Consider the following 24,469-nt stretch of genomic DNA (forward strand, 5'->3'; position numbering starts at 1 on the left):
CATTTTACCATTTTGTACATTTTACACGATATTGCAACAGGTCTGGTTCTGGAGTTGTAGTGTTTCCTACTGCAGATTATTTTTAAGCGTGCCAGTATATCCATGACAAATCTATTCCAGCCAATAGCAACAAACAACTGCAGCTCATTAACAAGTAATTGTGTGTACTGAGTTGCGTCAGTCAATGGAAAGTACGTGTTTTGCCAACACGGGATTGAACCATAACTTCAGGGTCAGTGGATGAAACTGATTCATTTTTGTTGTGTTTCTCAATGACACCCATAGAAAAAACAATGTTATGCTCTTTTGATTTCTCTCTAATGTCTTATCATTCAAAGGTTGTCCCGGCGTCTTTGAAGATGTGTCCTCACACAACGACTTAATTCCGCCTCTCTGCACTTCTGAATTCAGTCAGAACAGGGGCAGGGGGAGGTGTTTGACTTTAAAGAAAAGTGTGTCAGACAGATGAACAGAGGGATGGAGTCGGACACAAACGGAGGTTTAGCTTTCAAAGGGAGAGCAACAGAATTTGAGATGAAAACAAAAAAAAGATCCATGGATGGACGCACCGCTGATAGCCTTAAATCCCAGCACGCCTCTGTTCCTGCACCGACGTGTTGACACAACCTCGGCCAACACTCAAGGACGCTGCTGACTTCCTCCGGTCATTAACGGATGAAAGATTGCTTAATTGAGAACCCAAACAGCAGGCGTGTGCATTATTTTAAGTGAATATTGTAATATAGCTTGAAGAATAATTACTAATGGGCCTCTCTTTGTTGGCATATAAAATGGATGAGCATTGGTGCGCTGTGGCTTTTTAAAAGTGGAGCTGCATTCATTAGCTATGGAAATGGGTTTTGGGCCAAATGAATGAGGTGTGGTGGGGGTTCACGACTACATTAGATGTGCCCAACACTAATGGACCTTGCCTCGTGGCAGAGTAAGGACACTTAGATCCACACTGGTCCAGATTAATGAAAATACACATGTGTGCACACACTCTGTGATGTATGCACACTCAACCCATGTGTGTGTATACACATGTTTGTCCTCACCAGCTGCAGTTTGTAGTAGGCTGGCCCCAGGGTTGTGTCCCTTGGAGGAGCCTCTTGCTTTCGGAGCACACCCAGGGCATCCTCCTCATAGCCATAGGCCTGGCCCGGGGAAGGAATAGATGGGATAGCTGAATGACGTACCAGGTGGGGACTTTTCGCCTGCAGCCAGTGCACAGAGAGAGAAAGATGGAGAAAGACAAGCAGAGTGAGGCAAAACAGTCCACGTATATGATGGGGGAGGGGGGGGAACTCAAAATGTCCTCTCTTATGGAGCAGCTGAGCTTTGCCTGGGGCCAATAAAGTGTCAGACTCAGGGAGGGACAGACACATAGAGAGAAGGTATAAGGAAAGACAAAAGATAAGAAACAAGTGCAGGTAGAGAGAAAGGGCAGACAGAAATAATAGAAAGCAGGAGTGTAGGAGTGGAATAGGAAAATGTCTACTGAGGGAAATTCAACAAGGCCTCAGTGATGATGTACAGAAGCTACAGTATAAACCTCCTACAGCTGGGAGCAATGTGCAAGAGTTTTTTTTTTTTCATTCGAAATGCAGCAAGCCTTGCTGAAGAAGCTTCACATAGTTTGTGTTTAGTATTGGTCTTGATCAGATAAAATGCCCCTAACAAGGCATTGGCTCACACCTTATCTTTGTGTAAACTCTGGCCATCCTTTAGCGAGCACGGGGGATAAAAAGAAGAACCAAATTACCATTGGGTTCACAGCAAGATTAAAGTTACATTTCAGTTAGTAGTACAGTTAACACTGATAAAAGCAGATGCTGGTAGACACGACATAACCTAAAATGCAATACCATGTTTAAAAATCTCACACTGTATACTATGGCAGTTATTACTGGAGCTGCATTATGAAATTGTGTACTTGTTTTAGTTGCAAGAGGCTAAAATTCTCAAACAACCTTAGATACTGTTTACTACTGGGAGCTTCAACCTTGATTGTACAATATAAGCACACCAATAGACTACAATAGAATGGACTGTGTTCTTAATGTCGCAGTACAATTGACTTTGGTTGCTGTGACTTTGGACAATTGAAAGAATGAGGGCTCCACCATAGTTAGAGCATTTAATGACATTATCAGTGACACACTCTGCCTACTCAATTTACGATCACATATGAAATTGCTGTCATATTTGAGAAAAAGACATTGCGAATGTAATAGTCATGCTTCTTCTTGGGAGGGTCAACTTATCTTTATCTCCAGAATAAATATGATAAAATATACATTCAAATTGACATATTTATTATCTGACAATGTTATATTATAGAAAATACTTTATTAATCCCAGAGGGAAATTCTTTATGCTAGATTATTTGTTATCCTATATTATTCTATAAGTGCTTTACTTTGCCAATGACAAAACACATTTTTACATAAAAAGCACATTATATAGGCACACTTCATCAAAGCTAAACTCGTGATGTGCAAAACTAACAAATCATCAGTGAAATGTATTTTCCTCATATGTTCACCCATATGCTTACCATATTTGTGCCAGGCTTCTCATTATGTTCAACTTTACTTGACATCCCGCTGGGCTTTTTATCTGAGGAAGGAAGGACACTGTAGGCACCTGGGCCGGGAACCTCTGACCCCACATCATCAAAACGCTTAGAACGATTCTGAAGGCTGCAGCCACCGTGGACATTTTGCTGGAGAGACGAAGGTTCAACGAAAGGCAGGCAAACCACAAATGGGACAGCAATTGTAACAGATTTGATTACAAGTTTAAAATATTTTTCCAAACTGTTTCTAAGATATAAATCCTATTTACACTTCCACTCTAAAATAGTGTACTTCAAAATGCAAAAGGCCTTTTTCCAACATTGTTTATTCATATATATGAGAAGAAGCAATAAATGTATAGTTAACTATGTATTATATTATTAAAAAAATATCTTTGAACACAATGTGTTGTGAGTGTAATCAAGACAAAATGGGATACGCTTTAGAGTGAAACAAACAGTTATGACAATTGAATTTAAAAACATCAAACTTGAAAAAAAAACGATTTAATTTGTGTGGCCCAGAGAAATGGTTATACAGTGTATGTGTGTGTGTGTGTGTGTGTGTGTGTGTGTGTGTGTGTGTGTGTGTTGGGGGGGGGGGGGGGGGGGGGGGGTGTTGAAAAGCCTGTTGTAGGTTACAGTGAACCAACACAGAGACTCCTCCATACAAAGTACAGTTAATTCTCTTTAGAATTAAATAGCTTTCTCTGACATGGGTTACCTTAACAGGAAACACATCATACTGTCCAGGTCCTGGCAAGATTTCACTTGGGACTGTGAATACTGACTGCCTTTTGACCATTGACAAGAATGGAGCATAACCACCTGCAAAGATGTAAAAACAAAACAAAACAACACAGACACACAGGTCAGGTTTAAAGGTTCTTCTTCAGTTCTCAATAGATATAACATAATCAATGCAGGCCTATCAGTGGCGGTAGTGTGACAGCATGAGCATCTGGGAATCGAATTTAAAAGCACATTTACACCCAGCCCCTGAGCAATGATGTCATAAATAGTATCTGGTGTTAACCACTGGCCATAAAAAAACGCTTTAACAAGCTTGCTTTTGATTTGAGCAATCGGATAAAGTGGGGTTGCACAGCGGTTTAGTTCAAGCTCAGCTCTTGAGAAAGTGCAGCCCGTTCCATTGGAGTTACCCCAGTCTCCAACAGCCACTCCACGAGCGAGAGCATTGTCATCCACGAAGATGAGATTAGTCCTGTGCTGTTCATGCAGGGGTACAATGACTGGATTAATAACGTTATATCTACAGGTTCTGTAGGGCATTGTCCACAATAAGTGCTCAACAATGTGGGATCTGGCCAAAAGACGTCCACTACCACTTCTATATCTTTCCCAGTCTCTCTGTATTTCTGTTCAGCCTGCTGATGATGCTATGTGACACTTTAAGCTTAGTGGCTACTTCCATCTGAGAACATCCTGTTTCAAGCCTCCATTGGTATGGCACTATTGGGTCAATTGTTATTATTGTCTTGGTCTCTTCATGTCAAAATGTAGTGTAGAAGCCATTCCCACAATCCCTCTGATTACTGTGATACGTGTACCAGTAATGTAATTAGTTTATATTTGTTTTATCTTTATGATTTCGTAAAAATAAAACAAATATACACTTTTACTTCATAATTTATGCTGTTCAAATACTCTAGGATGCAGCTGTGAGTGTGTTACTTTACTTTCTCAACATGCAGCTAAAGTGTGTGCCGAGTATGAACCTTGAAAATGTGCTTTTTATGGGTTGTGTCACTCGTGTGAAAATGCATGCTGTGTGTCTGTCTGGCTGCCAGCAGGAGACTTTGAACCTGCTGTGTGTCTGCTGCATGTTGCAGAAGATATATTTTATTTTATTTTCTGAACAAATGCATCAAATAAATATTAACCAGCGGCAGTGTGTTGTCCGAGTCTTCCCTCTGATCAGCTGAACCACCAAACAGGACAAGATGCACTGGGTGATGGACGAGCAAAGGATACAGGCCAACGCATCTATGCACACCCTTTACATATGGTATGTGTTTCTTAAACCATACTGATGCAATAACAGTCACCAATTGAAATACATGTCTATTGAGTAACACTGTTAGATGTACTCATTCTGTTAATTTCAAAAGATAATTGAATTTCAAGTTAAAATTTAACATTTTAAACATTGTTTGATCAAATGATTACTATAATTCAGCATTTTAACTGTCAGTCTTCATCTATTCAATGTACCAGTGTGTTATAACGGATAAGTTACACTAAAGTCACCTTCTGTTTTGTCCCCATGCTGGCTGACATCGTATGATCCGGGGCCAACCGCTGGTGAAGTGGCGCCGCTTGTCTCAAATGTCACTCTTGGAGCTCGCCCATACATGTTTAAGTCTTACTTTTTACCCTCAACTTCATTTCAAACAGAGATTAGAGCAAGGGAGAAAGCGCCCAAAGGTCCAGCTCTCAGATTCATATAGAGCTGTGCTCCAAGGTCAAAGCATTCCTCCACTGTACGTGTGCACAGAGCCCGTTAATCTGCGTGAAGTGTTGCCTGGATACAGAGTTTGGTTGCACAGCGACTGGATGCAGAACACACAACGGCGAGAGCATGGATGCATCAAGCAACAACAGGTCCCTGGGCACAAGGTGAAACAGCCCCCCCCAAGAGACTAAAACATCTTTATCCATCCAATCTTCCTTCCTTCTTCCAGATAGTTAACATGGGACTGCAGACCCGTTGTGGTCAGAGGCCAGAGTGAATCCATAGGTCAGTGGGATGGACAATGGCGGACAGTGTTTCTCAGAGCTCAGACCTCTACTCCTTTGAAAGCCCGTTAGATGTGGGGAGCCACTTTTCTGATGTAGAAAGGTTCATGTGTTCAGAGAGTACTCTGCAAAAATGTGTCAGTCCAGAAATCCAAGATGAGAAAACGCACAAAGGAAACAGGTAACCTTAAAGTGCAAAAATAAAAAAGATGAAATTTTCTAAATAATAGTTTTTACAATCATACATTTTTAGTTTCTCATCTGTCATCTGTCATTTCAGTGCGAATTCTCTTTTCCTACGATGGCCTTGAAGGTATCCTCTTTAAATATGAATGGGGTTGGAAGTGCAGGGAAGCAGGGTTTGGCGATGGAGGTAACTCGACAGAAAAGACAGACACCCTCCTGACACACAGTACACATGGGTCAGAGTGGCGGATGGTCAAATCAGGGAAGCCAGGTTGGATAGAATTTTATATGTCTGCCTCTTTTATAATGTGTGCTGCAAGCTGTCACATCGTCCCTGTTGGTTTCACGGATCACCTTTCAGTTTTAGCAGAACTGTTTTTATCTGGCACAAATAAATGAGGCTCTTTTTGGCTTTTTAATGTTCAGCTTTTAAATGATTTTAATGTTTTTGAAAATTGCAACTTTTTGGGCAGACCTGGGCATCAAAGAAAGACCTTCTCTCAGCCAGTGGTGGGAGGAGGGGAAGGGCCACATCAAGTGTCTTCCGGCAGTACACCTCATTTTCTACAGCCAGAATGATTTAGAGGGCTGTAGAACAGTTGGAGGCAGGAATTATAGAGCTACAGAACGTTTGTGCGTCTGACACTGGTTTGCTGCTCTTCAAACAAATGAAGCCTTTTCTTCAGGAGAGAGCTCAGGGAGCTTCGGTCGGCGCCAGACTCAGAACACTGATGGACATGGATGCTCCTACCTCGTTGTTCTTCACTTTTAAGACATTGGAGTCTCGGCGGAAACAGATGGCGAGTCTACGTCTGTTGGAGATGAGGAGACATGCAGGGGCCTTTCATATTGACCCGTTAGCAGCGGAGGACTGGGATGGGGATGCTGCTGCAGGATCTGCCTCAGCTGAGTCCAGGGGAAAGCCACATCTTGACCTCGGATGGAACACACACACACTGAACATACAAACAACATACAGTATTTTAATCCAGACCTTCTGGCTGTGAGACAGGAGCGCTCACCACTGCACCGACCCTCACACTGTCTTTATCGGTTTGGGTTTGGTTTTTTTGGTAATTTATGTGTCTATTTGAAGGAAAATTACAACAATTAAAGAAATATGAGTGCTTATTATGTTAATGTAGTCATTTCACATCTCTGCTGTCATTTGTCCTGATTTGTTTTGTATCTCTGTGGCTTGTTAATGAGAAGGAGAATGTTTCCTTTCTGTTCATTCAATTAGAAGTCTCTTTATGCTTGTTTTCTGTCTGCTTTTGAAGTTTTAGAATAGTGTGGACCCCTTGACATTCAGGGACAAGGATTCCAGGATTGATACCAACAAATTGGATTAGTAATCCATCAATGGAAGATGGAGAAGAATAAAAACATACCAAAACTGACCAGCATTTACCTTCAATGTCCTCTATTTTGTTTTGCCTCCTGTTCCCCCTGTCAGTTTTTGTAACTCTTAAAATATTGTCACCCAGCAGTCATATTTTAATTTTCAATCAAGTTAAATATATTCCAAAAATACCAATTACTATCCCTTTGTGCAGTTCAGAATTGTATCATGTTGATACTGAGTATCATCACAATAGTAATGAAAGCCAATCCTACCATCTAGTGGATAACTTAAATGTGGCAGAGGCATACTTCAAGTGAGGATGCTCAACACTCATTAATGCATCTTTAACTAGTTAGAAATAATTTTAAAAGCAAACATTGACCACCCTATGTTGATACAAGTAACACTTGTATAACCTGTGTTTTTTTTCCTTGTTATAAACAGAATAAAAAACTGCTCATGAGTTTGGTTTAAATGTGACACTCTTGTCACCACTCCTGTTATCTGCTTTGTTGACCTACTTCCTCCTTCACTATTAGCACGTAATATAGCTTTATATTTGAATAATGAGAACACAGGGGAAATCTGCTCAGGTAAAAAGTGTCTCGAGGGCAATAACGATCTGCAATTTTGTTTGAACTTCCTGTCATCTTGTAACTTAGCAAGAGGTCTGACTCACACATATGCTCTTGTTTTGAAATCTTGGCATCTGGAGGAGAAAACTTGTTTTTTATAAGATAATTTTGGATCCTGACTCCTAACTCGAACGTGAAACATAATGAATGTTTCAAACTGATATCATTAAAACAATTTCATCCCACTGTTTAACACATCAGCTATATACTAGTGTGCCATTATTCTTAAAATCCACAGATGGTGTTTCGACAAAATGTCAAACTAAAAAAAACAAACAAAAAAAATTTATATTGCTGGTAAAAACAACCTAACTTCATTTAATGAGCAACACTAAAACTTCCTTTTATGAAGTTGTCCAATTATCAGCTATGAGATATAACTTTGAACTAAGAGACACTTTAACTTTGATTTGGGATTATTATGCAATTGAAGTCATGTTACTTGTCTGAAGATGGCACCATTAAACTGGATAACTTAATAAAAATATTATTTATTGATATGGTGTCTTCAAAGAAAAAAATATTTGGCTTGGTGGTTAATAAATTACTATCATTTTTTTTCTGATTTGGTTCTGGAAATAAGCTTTCAAATTCAGATCGTTTGATTGTATACAACTGTGTGTAAACATAAGTAGCACCTACATGTTGAAGCCTGCTGGTGTTGGGGTAAAGTAACTCAGGGAACCACAAGTATTTATGCTAAATCCAGAAGAACATTACATAAAATAAAAAGTGCACAAACAACACTTACACATGATCAAAACAAACAAGTAAAACACAAAAGTACTAAAATATAAAAACCAATCAGCAAATAAAAAAAAAAACACAAATTGTTTAAATTAGGGGCAGAAATTTTAAGTAGGGTTTGTACAGCAAGTGATATTTGCATCACTAAGGCCTTGTTTACACAACAACGATTACGAGTCTATCCGCAAAACTTTCTTCACTTTTGGGGGGGTTCGTTTACACGGCACCAGTGTGCGGGTGCACTAAATCTGCGAAGTTCTTAATCCGGCTCCCAAGGTGGAAAGTTTCTTTCACGGCCGCTCATCCCTCCTGCAGAGACTGCCGGAGGCTATTTAGCCTGCTACTGCGCGTGCGCATCGCTCTCCCTTCCCCTTCCATCCCTTGGAAACAAACATGGCGACCCGCAGTGGTATCACTCGCGGTCAGTATTGTAGTTTTATCGTTCAAATCAGTAGTTTTATAGTTGAGACTCACCCCTGATAGCATCCGATGCGTCATCAATCCATGCGGGTGTCAGGCGCTCTCCATTTCCTTCATGTTTATAGCGTATTCTTCTCTGCACACATGTCGGTGTGGTTTCATTACAAAATCATGCCACAGCGCCCTTCCATGGCCCGGCATACTAGCTACATTGTTGTCCCCGTGTCCGCTGCTGCAGCATAAACACACTCCTTTTTTTGTAACAGATTAGGGGTTGTCAGTGAAATGTTGTGTAAACAGGGCCTCAAAGACAGCAGTAAACAGAAATACTTTTACTCGTTGTTTGATTCGAATCCAGATTTGGAGCAGTTCTCCACTTGCTTCATAATAACTGGGGGCCACTTCTGCTTGTTTATGTCTGACTCTAGATAAAGAAAGATGACATGTTCAAGATAACCTGAGAGGTTGGCAAGAGGTCATCCTGACTAGATGCTATTCATGTGCCTACATTCTCATTTGATGGACCAGGGAAACAATGATAGAGCAGTGGCAAGATTTCACCAAGTGGGGGCAGTAGTAATCCTCATATCAGGCTATCAGGTGCATGCATCTAATTTAGTAGCAGTATTTACCGTTTGTCAGATCATCAACTGCATGACAATAAATTAGTAAATGGAAATATATTGCATATATCGATACCCAAAGGTCAATAAATTATATTTGACTTTTCATTTTTATTTTTTTAAACATATCAGCGGAGCTTGGTGTTCCGTGGCGCATTGAACGCGGCACTGGTTATCAGCCCCCCCATCAGCCAGTGTCTCGCCTCCCCGCTGCAAGGTGGCATTTCAGGCAGCTCACACCCGCTTTCCCTTGCATTCCACTCAAATATCTGACACGCTTCCTCTGCTCGGCATTTCGGGGAACTCTGTCGCAATGAAAGGACTCGGGTTTTTCGTGGTTTTCTTGGTGCTTTCCGCCTCCTCGCTGGGCACAGCGGAGGCGGCCAGGAGCAGGACCAGCAACCAGAACAGCTTCCGACGGGCGGCTAACGGCGTCTACCAGACCCTGAGCAGCGTCTTCGGAGAGGACAACATCCGAGGGTTGTACAAGGTGAGTGGGGGCCGCTTCGTGGCGACAGAAAGCTGGGTTTTGTTGTCTGGAGCAGCTGGCTGCTGAAGACGGTTTCGTGGGGAACAGGAAGAAGCGCGCTCGGGCCTGGACAGCAGTCTCCCGGATGCCATTTTGAAATATTAGCCCTTATTCTCGGTTTATTAGTCCGTACTAAACCCCTGTTTGCTCGCTCATTCACACGAGTGTCTGGAGATTCGTTGATTTACCTGAAAGCACTGCTGCACACCTCGTTTTCATTCATTTAATGCAGCTTGGCTTATTCAGGCCCTCACAGCTGTTAACTAAAGCTTACATTTCAGCCATTCCAAAACTGTTCTTCTTGAAACAGCTAAGTTATTACAATAATTTAAGATTGTATTTTTTTCTTCAACAAAGTGGCTTCCATCCACGATGTTTATTCAATGTGCTCGACTTCTTTTATTCGGAATGTATGAATGTCTTATGGTGCGTTCAGGGGTAATTAGAAAATGCCCTACTACCAATTAAGAAAAGCGCAACTTTAAAAGTACGTTGCCAAGTTTTGATACATGAATGCACAAATATTACATACTCGTATATAGCGCTAACAGATGAAGAATCTGTAAGGAAAAACCAGAAAAGCAAAGGTTTACTTTGTAAATTATAGCATTGCCATGTCGTGGCTGCCATATTTTAAAGAGAAGCTTGCAATAACAAGACTCATCATATGCTGCAACATGTGTGAAGTGTATGTTTTAATCTGTCAAATAATTTCTTCAGCCCGCTGGTCGACCTTACACAGTGTGAGAACTACAAACAACTACAACAGTTTGAGAGAAATACTTTGACGGATAAGATTTCGATCCATTGCGAGTGGACTTCTTATCTGAAGCCAATACTAGTTTAGTTTCCTAACTCAGCAGTCCAGGGGGCAAATCCATCAGTTGGTAAACGATAGGAGGAGCTGCAGCAGTAACTAAACATTCTTGATCTCTGCACTGTGTAGTCGCTCATTAACTCATTAATGTCAAGCATATGTGCACAAGAGTTGAGCTCTGTTACTGTTTAAGTCTCCGATGACAGCAGGGAACCTTTTGAATGGAACGTTTGAATCAAACCGACTAAAAAGAACTACAAAATTGGTCTAATTGTACCATCTCAAGGTGATTTAGATATAAATACAATAATTAATTGTGTTGAGTAGCTACTGAACCCCTCCACTGTGAAGACGACCCTCACTAACCTTCTCTCCACTCGCTACTCTTGTCATAGTTTTTTTCCAAAGCGACGGAGCGATTCGTCCATGGCGTGGACTCCTTCCTGGACACCATCTGGAAGATCTGGTCAGATCTGCTGGACGTGATGGGCATCGATTGTAAGTTTTTCAACGTACAAGTAACACTGGCAAAAACATTTTTGTTTAAGATGTATGCGTTTAAAAAGAAAAAGGAGATGGAGACAGAACACAGTTTGATTGGAAAGGTTAAAGTTTCTTGTTCTGTCTCCCCCTCATGCAGCGTCCAACCTCAGCCATTACTTCAGCCCCACATCTCTCACCAACTCTCCGGCCCGCGCCCTGCTCCTGGTCGCAGCCGTGCTCTTGGCCTACTGGTTCCTCTCCATGTTCCTGGGCGGGTTCTTTTACCTCCTGCACGCCTTGTTCGGGCGCTTTTTCTGGCTGGCCCGCGTCACCCTCTTTGCCCTGTCTTGCCTGTACATCCTGCAGAAGTTTGAGGGCGACCCCGAGCGCGCGGTGCTGCCGCTGTGCTTCATCATGGCCGTGTACTTCATGACGGGGCCCGTCGGGGCGTACTGGCGCCGCGGAGGCGGGTCTGGCTCGTTGGAGGAGAAGATCGACCACCTGGACACTCAGATCAGGCTGCTCAACATCAGGCTGAGTCGTGTCATCGACAGCCTCGAACACAGCGGGGAGCAGTAACCGTCCTGACGCAAAGATGAGTTCAGTTTGGGGGGATTTGGTGGGGGGGGGGGGTGTATTTGATAACAGAAGCCAGTTTCCTACAATCATCTGCAGCTACACAACCGCTGGGTATTTGCAACTCAGTTCTCATATGGGAATCAAACTCGATTTGATGACAGTTGTTTTATGGGCTTGAGTTGGCGGCTGACTTGGAGCCGACGCAGACCAAACAAACCTCTCTTTGGTTTTCCCCTCAAGGTGTTTGGAGAGTTTTCTACATCTCTGTGCAAGTCATCAGGGAGATGTTTGAGGTTTCTGCTGGCCCAATTCTGCACTTCAGCCACCTTTTGGAAAAAATGTTAACGATTAGGGAGTTCAAATTTTGGTCCTTGCTTAAGCAGATTTTGCTCAATTATATAGATTTTCTGCCTGTTTGTTTATACGTGTAAATAGCCCAGGGGATTTGTCCACAGAAACATGTGTCCCCTTTTTCCAACTACTGAAGCAGGGTGGTATGCAAGATGTTGGGAACTGGTTATTTCTAATGTATAAGATCTTCAAGATGAGAGGTAGTTGTCCATAGTAAGATTTATTTATTCCATTTTTTTTCTCATCTAGAATGTTGAAACCATGTAGATCAAGATCGTTGCATTGAGTCACAATTCTAATAGTTCGACCAGGAGTGGGCAACTCCCGTCCTCGAGGGCCGCAGTCCAGTATGTGTTAGACGTTTCCCTGCTCGAACACACCAGAGTCCCATGATGAAGGCCCCTGCATACTCCCTTTTTGAAGCCACAAGAACAAGACGAAAGCTCGGCGGTGACGTCGGAAAGCTGCCGAATGAAAAGCTAAATGTGACTGATGGTGATTAGTGAGCTGGAACACACACGCGCAGCACGTGTCAGTGCCGAAGTATCTGCAGCGACACAGTTCGGCCAGGACGGTTGGCACTGCCGAAACAAATCGGTTCGGCCAGAAGGAGCTCGGCGAAGGAAATGACGTCATTTTGTCCGGCAGCACTCCGCCCTGCCCAACTTTCGTCTTGTTCTTGGGGAATATGAATCGGCCTCGAGGCTCCGCAGAAAGCTTGATAACGAGCCACTAATTGCAGTCAGCTGTGTTGATGTGAGGCCACATCAAGACCCTCTGGAACCGAAGTTTCCCACCCCTGAGTCAGACCATCATTTCGGACCTCTTTTTGTTGTGCGAGCGAGTGAGTGAGTGAGTGAGTGTGCACGTAACATAATGGGTGGTCAAGCTTGTGAATCGAAACGGCACCGTCATTTAAAGTCACCATGAGACTTCGGGGAGGAAAATGCAGACGGGTAGTTTTATCTCAGGGACTCAAACACACATGTGGAATTGAAATGAGAAGCCTAAAAAAATCATGTTTTGGTCTCTGACTCTTGAGTTCACGTTTGGTTTCTAATGTGTCTGGGTGATACACAATATTGTGTTTTTTATGCATGGAATTTCAATTGAAGGTTTGTTAATGTGTCATAGCATGGCCATCCATTCATCTTTTGATACCAGCATGAAGTGATTGTAGGGATCCAAAAGAGCTGAGCTGTCAAAGTTGCTTGTCGAATTTTATGTTGAAAAGGACTTTTCCACATAAGGTCATGTCGGTCAAGCTTTCTTCATGTGTACAAACTGTGCAAAGGTTTTGGTCATGTGTGGAGAGGGAAATGATCGAGTATGCTTTCCAAATGTAGAACTTCCGAGTTCCTATTTAAGGCCCATCGCTACACCACCATGTTGGATCTTCTTAACCTTGAACGTTGCTCCTAATGGTGGCTGGTTTTGCATGTTCGATAAGTAGCATCGTCTTTGTTTTACACTTACCTCAAACCTTTGCACAGCGCTGCACATATTTTACGTTTTGGGAAATTTAGGGAAGGTTCTTCACTAAAAGGTGGTCTTGTGCCTTTTTTCCTACTTCACTCATCTATGTGTGTGATTTCTTTTTTTCTTTTTAATGTTTTGGTCCCTCCAGTTGGAGGTTTAAAAGTATTTTGTGACCATCCTGATTAAACCATCTCAGTGTGCGTCCCTGTTGCTCTCTATTGTGTGAGCATGTAAGGACTTTTGACATGTTTTATTTCTGTAACTTTGTGTCGCCAAATGAAAATAAGCCCTTTTTAGTGATTTCCTTTTTCCACTTAACTTGGCTTGCATATCTTCATATCCTCCATTTTTAGTAAAAGCAAAATATTTAATGTCGTGTACAGAAATGACCCAAACGCTGTGTAGATTTGCCCGCAGTGGGGCGGGGCTGTTGGCGGTTTCAGTGTCTCGTTTGAAGGTTTGGCGGAAGGACGGAGGTCTCATGTTGCAGTTCTGAGGTCACAGGATGAACCACTGTTCTACCCCGACACTCAACTCCTCCCCCCCCCCCCCCCCCCCCTTGTCCCTGAATCTGCAACACTCTTATCAAGAAAAAATGAATTATAAGAGACCGGGTCAACAGATAGACTTGAGACTGACTGTGGTCACATCCCAGCAGATTGACCTGTTCAGCACAATGGCTGGATGTGTGGCCACATCAGACTTCTATTGCCTTTATTGTCACATAGAAGTTCGATGCTACCAAATTGTAGCGTAATCCTGCATTTTCTTACTACATCCTGTCCCCTGCAGTGAACCGACTCATTGCCCTCAAATCCAACGCAATCTGCCAAGGTCGAGACCCCGTGCAAAATGTGAATGGTGTGTTTGATTAACTGGAAGGTGATTGTGTTTAGAATTGTGTTTGTAGTAGGATTTTTCTGTATATTACTGTTACCATTTGCACTGATTTCTGAAACTGTAGACCAAATGATGACGCTTGTAAAGACTGCTGGACATTATAAGGCTAAACTGCACACGACCGCTGTTTAATCAGTCTTTTTTTCTGACGAGGGAACGACAAGAGACTTGACCCTGGTGTCCCATCGCACTTGATGACCAACTATTGATGTGTGTTTGACTGGCATGTGATAAATGAAGGTGTTCAATGGATAATAATGCTGTTGAAGGAAGCTGTACTCTAGTTTACAAAGAATCAGGTTTAACTATAAACATGTGATACTGTATTTGAGTCCAATCTGGAATTTGTAACGCTGAAAATGTTTTGTTTTTTTAAGTTTATCATGAGTAAAATAATTTCTCCTAATATTGCACATACATTTTCTCACACTGGCCTCCCACTTCTTGAAAAACACAAACACTTCAAGAGGCTTTCAGTCTCCGATATGACAGGGAATGTCCGTTAAGTTGCCAGTAACTGGAAATCTGCTTATGTCCCACATGTTCTTACCGCCCCAGATCTGAAATATGCCATCTTGATTTTAATAGTCGTCAGGAGATCCAACACCACATTCAGATTTTATCTAATGTCTGCTGTAGGACTTGCATTCATTTTTAAATTCAGTGTACTGTGTCCTGCCTACTCCGTTTATTTCATGCAGCCTGCTTTTTATGACACATTGTGCCAATTATTTGTTATCGTTGCTTTTTGAGTGTTTGGTTGTTTTTTTTCATTTTTTTATTTCACCTAGGATTTTTAAACCATTTTTTTTTAATAAAAAAAAAAATATTTCTGTACTTTAATGTTCTGGCAAATGCCAAACTGTGCTGCCTGCTGTTGTCTACTTTGTGTTCCAGTATGTGTCTTTATGGAATCTTGTTGGTGGGAATGTGTTTCTTTTTGTGTCGGAGTGAAAATGAGGTCCACGTTTGAATAAATTAAACACCACAGTATGATTTAATGGCTTCCACCCTGTGTGTCATTCTTTTTCGTCCTTCAGGAGTGCCTTGTGTATTTTAAACTCCAAGAATCTGATCAACGTGATCTGTTCATGTTAATCCAGCTCTCCAACCAGCTCTTTCAAACCTTATCCTTTATGAACATGTATGTGGAAACATGGAAGATTATAACCTGAGCTAGTCTCCATCTTAAATATATTGATAAACCAGTGTTAATCACATAAAACCTACTTGCATCCAGCCAGACTAAAATTTCATTGAAAATATTACTTTTTTTAAATAATAGCTTAACCTTTTTATATATATATATATATATTAGTTGAAAAGATTATAATGCAATAAAAAAAATACCAGAGGCCTCATTGATGTCAAGCAGAAAGTCCTACATATATTTCAGATGTATTATAACAGTAGTTGACGCCTTTCATTTTATTCATAGATATACTTTGGTATTCCAAACTATTTCACACGTTCCAATGGGGTCAGGTTGCTTGGGTTTTTTGCAGCTTCTGATCAAACTTACAAAAAGTTTAACTGCTAAAAAGAGAAAAAGTCAATTAATTTTCACACATTTTTGGAACACCCTTGAACGTTTGTTACAAGAAAATATATGCTTTGAATCAGTTCAATTACCTTGGAAAGAAAGACATTTCCTTATTTCATCAACAAAAACTTGAGGCTTAACATTAGTAAAACTCTTAACTTACTTTTAATAGTTGTCACAAATTATTTTGACCACCACTTCATGAAATTAAAACATTTCTACTTTCTTCTACTTCCTTTCAATCAGCATGCCAAAACAAGTTTTGTTTTTTTTTTAAACTATATTTTTAAGCTGATATCAAATTTAAATTAAAATGCTTTGAACGTTTGTTATGTGTAAAAGGAACAAAACAATTAACTTTCCAATGCTTTTGGTCGTAGATATCTGTAGTACTACGTTTTTGACACAAGATGGCGCCAATAACTAAGTGGTGCTGAAATCTTACGTTCATTCATGACAGGAGCAAAATAAATAAATAAAATTAAATGAATTTGGCAAAAATAACACATTTTCACCTTGTTTACAAATTGAATTCCTCTACTTCAGAAAAAGGTGGAAATTTGAGTGTTTTATCAAAAAAAAAAAAGAAGAACATTACATAGGACATTACATATTTGCATAGTAACCTTCAAATGGAAATACATAGCCTGGCACAAAACCTCACCTATCACTAGCTTTTTGAACTATTTAGGAGCTACTATCGTAGCAGAATGACTGTGTGCAGAGTTGTCTTTCTCTCAATGTGTATGAATTCGTGAAAACACGGTATTCATGTGTCAATGATGACATTTGTTAGTTTGTACTTTGATTTGTTCAATCAGAGTTGTATGTGCATCGAAAGATTTGTCAATGTGCAATGGAGTGAAGTGGAATTTGCTACTCTCCGGCAACCTGTCTGGCTTTTTTGCTCCAAGTTTGACCTCATAGGCCCACTTTTGTAAAGCCCCCTTTAATCCACATCCTGTACTGTTATGTTTGAAGTCATTACTTGAAGGCTGTAAAGCCAAGAAGACATAGCGCAGACTACCAGGCACAAGATTCACACGAATGAGCCTACCAGTCAACACTTAGGGCAAAGACACAAAGATTATGGGTTATGAAAAAAAAAAACAACCTCTGCAGAAATAGCCAGCCAACAGACATTTACAGATCCTTTCAGGCACAAGTCACTCACACTACATACACATATTGACAAAGCTCATCCCACCTACAAAGCATTGCTATGCACACACAAATACTTCTGTGTATTCACCCACAAAACATTCAAAGGGCAGTAATCTCACTGACATGAAAACATTTTTACACACACACAAACATAAGTAGGCATGTAGAAATCCAAATGTAACTCTGTGTGTGTGCGTGTGTGTGTGTGCGTGTGTACATATTGCATTACTACTATATTGACTCCAAACTTCCACTTAAGAAACATGAGTCAGTCATTTTAGGGAACTTTTATCACCTGAAATCTAGATGAAAAGCAACTTCATACAATCTGATGGAACAGGTTTTCATTTCCTGTCAGACACTTTAAAAACTAGAGTACAAACTTATTCATATAATCAGCGCATTATTCTGTTTTCTGTCGTTTTTGACAAACTAAACCACATGCTTCGCTGTATCTTTGTAGTATCTTAAAAAACACACACACACAAACAACATACTTTTCTTTCAGGGTTCATTAAAAACAGCATCTAGTTAAACATTTGTAGTATCGCTTACCTTAGTGTAGGTGGGACTGACGGCATGATTTTCTTGTAAGAAATCACCCAAAAATAACCAACATCCAGTAAATTTGAGGCTTGGTGGTTTGGACAGATTCAACCAATGAGTGTCACCGTGGTCTTCATCAGTTTTCAGCACAATTAATCAGAACCACCTGGTGCCACCAGTGTTTTCAACAGAAGGCAATTATCCAAAATTAAATCCACATTAACCCAGACTTCTGAAACATGTCGAGGTTTTAGATCAATTGGGACAAAATAGCCAGTCAGTTCATTCAAGACGTAGTTTAAAAAATGTCATAAATCCTAGTTTTAACCAGGTTAAAATGTTTGGTTAGCGATCAGACAAACCAGGAAACAACCCAGACTTATCACAGGCTTCAAAAAGCTTGGAGTTGCTGAGTGTCTGTAGGTTTCTGGTAATTTATTGTACCTGTCTTTGAGAGGAAACATTTTCTCATATGGTATGTGTTGCTGAATAAAGTGGCATTTGATCAATAATAAGGAAGGAAGACTTCCTACAGCTTCAAACATGATCACTGACGTTCACCTCTGAGGTCCTCTGTTGTATAAAAGATGCATCCTCCAAACTCTTCTGTCATTCCTCATTGTATGGCAGTCTAAAAAAAAAAAGCAAAAAATACCTGCAGAAATATGTAACATCATAACAAAAGAAGAGAGGGAAAAACTCATGATGTCCACATTCAGTGCTGCTGCTGGTTGAGTCGCATCTTGACGAAGTGTACGAGTCGCTCCTTGGCTGTCAAAAACGAGCCAACACTTTAATGTCCAGTCCTCCTGAACCGGCACCAGAAACCTGAGCCCGGGGTGACCCCTGGTCCACTTGGACATGGTGGAGGCCTGAGTTGAAGCTGGCACAGAGAAGGTTGGTGAAATCGCCGGGAGCGAGAGACACCAGTGGACCAGCACCGTCTAGAGACAACGTCCCCAAGCAGACTGGACGGAGGGAAGATTGTAAGACAGTTAGTGTAGTCTCCATTCTGTGTGTGAATGCTGTCTGTGTGTGTGTGTGTGTGTGTGTGTGTGTGTGTGTGTGGGGGGGGGGGGGGGGGGGGGGGGGGGGGGGTGTTTGCTACCTGCTGTATTCTGATCCCAGATTTTAACTGAGCTGTCATGGGAGGAGGTTGCTACCCGAGGCGCCCCACCAACTGACGTAGGCAGAAACATGCAGCAGGCCGTGGTCTGGAGGTGGCCTCGGTACTCTACAACTTTACAGCCGGGCTGACGCAGATCCCAGAGCTGAAAACACACACACACACACACACACACACACACCTCCGCTGAAAACCAAAGATAATACCACATGTTTCTATCCCATCTCTATATATTAGTGGACTCATTTCTGAGAAGAAACAAGAAGACTGGAATAATAACAGCTGTGCCTGACTCCTGGATTGCTGAACTTTATTGTTGTTTGAGAAATTGACTCCAACTTACTCAAACTTCCTGGTTATACTGTTACTGCTCCAATGAATCAAAGAATTCATGGTAATTTCATCAATAACCGAGGCATTAAATTAAATCGAAAAATATACCAAATAGAGTAAAAAATAAAACGTTAAAATGCAAGACTATAAAGTAACAGTTGTACTGTTGTAAAAAAAAAAAAAAAAAAAAAACCTCTGGTCGTCTCACCGTGGCCTCACAGCCTTGGCCCCCAAAGCCGTTGCTGCTGGACACCAAGGAGTAACCATTAGGAGAGACGTCGCAGTGGGTCTGGATGTATTGCTTTGCTGGAAAGGTGTTGGTTACCTGCCAGGCACGGCTGTCCCACACCCTGTTTACACAAACCAACGAAACAAATATATATTTTTTTTTAATGCACTCATTTTAACTAGATCAGAAGAGTCAAATACATTTTATTTCAGGAGCCACATTCAGTCCAATCTCATCTTGAGTGGGCCGGACAGGTCAAATAGTTCCATGATAACTTGTAAAAATGTAACTTTAAATATTCTTTGGCTATACGTGATGAAAATGTCTGTATTTTCACAAAGCCAAACTCTTAAGGCCATAAATGATGACAATGTCAACATAAAACCAATTTTATTGATGCTTTGTGGCACAAAACGCAGTGAAATGTCCTAAAAAACAACAACCTGATCCTAAAGTTGTTGCATTATGCATGTTTTTACAAACTCAACCCAGCCGGCATGACTTTCAGGATAGTTTGATAGCAATGAGGTAACTATCTTTCATGGCAGCATCACCAAGATCTTTTCTGGTCTCAGAGTTGTGTTGTGTTCGCTACTGTTGTTTAATAAAAAAATCAGTTTTCTTTAAAATGTTTACTATTTGCTTGATGGTTTGGTGAACTGGACTGGAGCTTCTTGCAGGCTGGTTTTAGCCCATGGCTTTATGTTTGACATCCCTCAACTAAATGGTGTGCAGCTTGAGGCAGAAGATGTGCTGTGTATGTTCTTTAAATTATTAGCTTGGCTCTTACTTTTAATACCTGGGAGACAGCCCATGGATTTTTAAAATACCAATATTGATGTGTTTTGTTTCCAGTAAGCTTGCAAAGCGGTTTGGAGATGTCATCATCCTGGAGATGTAAATAATTCAACCGACGGAGGGATACAGAAAAGCGGTGTCCGTCACAATCATCCTCCAGTGCTTGTTACTCAGTCAACGTGAGCAGGAGGTCGAGGATCAGAGGACCAAATGGGTGTTAGCCAAGTGTCAGAATGTGTAATCACTTCATTCTCCAAAGTTCAAAAAATGACAGAAAATGGATGGCATCTAAATAATCATTAGTCTCTATGTGATTCAAATTTATCAAGAGTGTGGGGAACTTTTTCACATTGTGTTTAAGTATAATAGGGACACAAAGCAGAGTCTACATGTAAAAAAAAAAAAAAGTGGAATAATGTGTTTTAATATCAATTTTTATTATCAAAAAGAAAGAGGGCACCGGTGTTCTACTTAGACAAAGTTTGGATGAACTACCGTCAGCTTGGCAGTCATTGTTCATATGGAACTCCAAACAAAGCACATTTCAGTAAGAAGATGAAGGTGGGGTCGAATTACAAGCACTCAATGCTGCATGTGCAATGCTGCTCAAAATGATTTTCCAGGAAGTGGGCCAATCTAGCAATGGAATGAAGGCCTGTGGCAGATTGAGCAGATAAACGGCATCGAAAGTTAATATAAGACAAATCCAATTTCATATATTGAAGTCATACACAAGTTACGATGAGTTATATACTCTTTCCCAAAACTTGGACTCACTAAAAGCATCACTAGTGGAGTTTAAGAAAGATAAAATGGCCTAAAAATGAGCACAAGTTGTTTCCGTTTAAAGTCGTACAAAGGCATAAAAGCATGTTAACTCCACAGGTGTCACCTATTTTGGGTTTTTAGCAATAATTGGAAGATGGGGTCAGGTCAGAATCAGGGCCACTGCCGTAGAACAAAAAGTAGGTGAAATATTTTAATTTCCCAGTACAAATCCTGCAACCAAATGGGACTTGAACTTACCTTTGACTGATGAACAATCGAGACTCATAATTGATTTGATCTACTGAAATGAAGTATCCAAAATAGGAATGATAGGACATAATCTGTTCTACGCTGACATTACATTCATTAACAATTAAGTTTTAGGTTTACATCAAATGCATAACCCGTAAGCGCGATTAATTAACGTTTGGATTTCAAGCTAAATTCTTACAGTAATATAGCTGCTGTAGGAATGTTTTCATACCTTATGGTCTTATCCTCAGAGGTCTGAACTATAGAGGAGCTGGCCGGCACCCAACACACGTGAGTCACCTGAACAGGGAGGTGAGAAAGTGGAAAAGTTGACACTTTGCATAACAGGATTTAACAGTCAGACTGAAAAGAAAAGTTGATCACATCCTTTTACGTGTGCCCTCCCCCCATCCCCGACAGTAAACGCAGTGTAGTTATTATGATACAGATCAGAGTATGAGTTATTATTACGGATATTATATACAGATGTTCTCACCAGGTTTCGAGAAATGTTGTGTCTCTGTTCACATTTTGCAGATTCTATATCCCACAGGCACATCCAGTTGTCACGAGAGCCAGTGCAGAGCTGTCGCCCATCTAGAAACCACGATAAAAACATTCCCACGTGTTGAATACGAACTGTTCATCACACATTCAGGTCAGTGTGCATCAAATTACCATAAAACATCAACTTAAAGATTGAGGCTGAGCAGCTATACCTGTTTAGCTTTTTAGCTCTGCCATGACTGAGACTAGTAGAAGCAAAGATATCTACGGTAACTAAAACTGCAGATATTTCTGAATGCCTGTACCATTAAGTAATACATTTGTTATAAGCTATGATTTGCTCAACATTGTAGCCGAAGACGCTCGATGCTACTTGAGAGTTATCATGTATACTGACAAACTAGTAAACACAGTCTAAAATATTTTAACAATACAAAATGCTCTACTCATTATGTGTGTGTGTGTGTGTGTGTGTGTGTGTGTGTGTGTGTGTGTGTGTGTGTGTGTGTGTGTGTGTGTGTGTGTGTGTGTGTGTGTGTGTGTGTGTGTGTGTCAGTGCATATGTACCAGGGCTGACAGCCAGTCCATTGACCACCAACTCATGCCCGCAAAATTCCTGAATGTGTTCATCTCCCTGGTTCAGGTCCCACATCAGGACAGTCTTGTCCCGTGAGGCGCTAAAAATCCACGTGCTGCCTGGATAACACACCACCTGGTGTTTAAATGGAAGCACAATTTAGAGGAGATAAGACAAGGAGACGCATGCATGCCAAATGTGTAACAGCTACAAACAGCGTCACACCTTTATCAGTTTGTGCACACACACAATATTGACGTTACCTTGGTAACCTCTCGGTTGTGACCCTGGAAGGACTGACACATCCTGCCTTGTTTCCAGTCATACACCACCACAGCCTACAGCAATAAACACAAAAGCAAGTTGCAAGTCTGACACGCTAATCACAAAACAGTTTTCTGATGCCTCCTTTACAATCAGAGTGAAGGGATCCATTAGACACTGTCTTGCATTTGCATTGGTTGAATGTGAGATTTGATAACTTCTTAAATTAAGATGAGCATCATTGATAATATTTACTACGAATAATAAACTAATTACTACGATTTGTAAATAAGGGATACTATCCCGCGAATGTGTTCGTCTACCTGGTCGGTCCCACCAGAAACGCAGAGATCGGGACTGAGATTGGTCACGGTGTTGATGGATCCATGATGGGCAGGCTCATACTGCACCACCTGACTGTCAAATGTATTCTCTGCCTTCTCCCCCTGCGAGGCCCTGAACAGAAAGCAACCACAAATAGCAAACAATTAACCACAATCCAAAAAAGACTACAGTGGAATGTTTCTGAGTAGTTACAAAATATTTCACTTTATTTCTTTAGCTCTCAATTATTATATATATAAATATATATATGTATATATATATATATATATATATATATATATATATATATATATATATATATATATATGTTGTTGTTCTTGTTGTTGTAAATAGGGGTGGGCAATATGAGCAAAATCAAATACCACAATGACACAGTCAAGTAGAGTACAGATATTACTGACATAGACAAGAAAAATATCACTATAGCCATACCACAATATTAAAATGTATGATATTAAGCAAGAAATCACAAAATAGTTGTGGTATATTGTATATTCATTAGGTAAAACAAATCAGGACACAAAGTGTTTTGACAGCACTACTCTCACCTGTAGATCTCAGACCTCTTTCGAAACTTGCTTTGTAGTTTGCCCATGTCTGCCTAGGAACCCGCAGCCACTCTGAGACATGGACACACGAAAAGAAAAGCTTTCAAACTAAAGCCATAGTCGGAGGTGTGAAGGTTGGATTAAAACTACATATTTTATGTATACGTGTTACATACATGCTGAATGTTGTGTGTGTCGTTGCATTTAAATTCATCACTGGATGCCACGCTCAAGTTTCAAGAAGGGCAACACTGCAGAGGATTTATACAGTATTTTCTCCTACTCTGTCTCAAAGAAAGACTGCTGCACCACTGAGATTTGATCTCTGAGTCACTAAATAATACAGTGAAGTCGAAATCTGGCTGATATCTCATCCCCAATCTCACAGACATAAAAAACAAAATCAGGAAACTTAAAAATAATAATAAAATAAAGCACACAGAAGGATGTTTCCCAGATCTGCTCTTTATTCAAAAAACTGTATTTATGGCTTTGTTTCTCGTCATGTGATTTGCCATGCAGAAACGAACACTTCAGTGTACGGTGTGGACGTCTCTGTTCTTTGAGATTTGTATGTCCAAGTAACTGTGTTCTTTCTCTTCTTTTTACCTATTTTTAGCCTGACCAAGTTTCTTTTTTTAATCACATGTGCATTTACAGTACAGACAAAGACAAGTTGTTACTTTTCATTTTTGTGCTTCTGACTATTGAACATGTTATTACCAAATGTGATGTGATGTAATGTAATGTAGGAAAAAATGTGACCTGCTACCCTGTGGTGCATCCACAGTGCATGGAAACTTGGGATTAATTGAAGTTTACCTATTGGTTACACCATCAGGTCTAAGTCTATGCAGTGCAGAGAAAACTGCCATTCAGTAATGGAACAGTCATGCTGAATACCTGTATATTTTGCACCAAAACAACTTGTATAAGACAAGAGCAGTGCAAAGTGAGATTAACCCACAGAAACAGACACTACTTTCCCACTCACGCACAGTAAAGCTCCTCCCTCGTTATCCCAGTGTGCTCTT

General features: G+C 40.7%; 3 protein-coding genes across 3 annotated transcripts in view; 1 reads left to right on the plus strand and 2 right to left on the minus strand.

Moving 5' to 3' along the window:
* Positions 1 to 4,958, minus strand: part of stpg2 (sperm-tail PG-rich repeat containing 2) — a gene marked incomplete at both ends in the record, with an annotated part of 64,369 nt that extends 59,411 nt beyond the window's left edge. The window contains 4 exons of the mRNA XM_080499999.1: positions 1,059 to 1,345; positions 2,599 to 2,728; positions 3,306 to 3,409; positions 4,853 to 4,958. Coding sequence (XP_080356125.1) covers positions 1,059 to 1,345; positions 2,599 to 2,728; positions 3,306 to 3,409; positions 4,853 to 4,958 — 627 coding nt within the window. The remainder of the gene's footprint in view (positions 1 to 1,058; positions 1,346 to 2,598; positions 2,729 to 3,305; positions 3,410 to 4,852) is intronic.
* A 4,652-nt stretch (positions 4,959 to 9,610) lies between these two features.
* bri3bp (bri3 binding protein) lies at positions 9,611 to 11,705 on the plus strand (the record flags this gene model as incomplete). Its single annotated transcript, XM_080499702.1, has 3 exons — positions 9,611 to 9,787; positions 11,039 to 11,141; positions 11,284 to 11,705. 3 exons carry the CDS (start codon positions 9,611 to 9,613, stop codon positions 11,703 to 11,705), a joined length of 702 nt encoding a protein of 233 aa, XP_080355828.1.
* A 6,757-nt stretch (positions 11,706 to 18,462) lies between these two features.
* On the minus strand, positions 18,463 to 23,482 carry wdr31 (WD repeat domain 31; the record flags this gene model as incomplete). The annotated part of the gene is made up of 9 exons (XM_080499889.1): positions 18,463 to 18,656; positions 18,797 to 18,959; positions 19,356 to 19,497; positions 21,427 to 21,494; positions 21,691 to 21,791; positions 22,269 to 22,413; positions 22,542 to 22,616; positions 22,866 to 22,998; positions 23,436 to 23,482. The coding sequence occupies 9 exons, from the start codon at positions 23,480 to 23,482 to the stop codon at positions 18,463 to 18,465; spliced, it is 1,068 nt and encodes a 355-aa protein (XP_080356015.1).
* Positions 23,483 to 24,469: the final 987 nt, after the last annotated feature.

The sequence above is a fragment of the Blennius ocellaris genome, assembly GCF_963422515.1.
Source record: "Blennius ocellaris genome assembly, chromosome: 7".
NCBI classification, from domain to species: Eukaryota; Metazoa; Chordata; class Actinopteri; order Blenniiformes; family Blenniidae; genus Blennius; species Blennius ocellaris.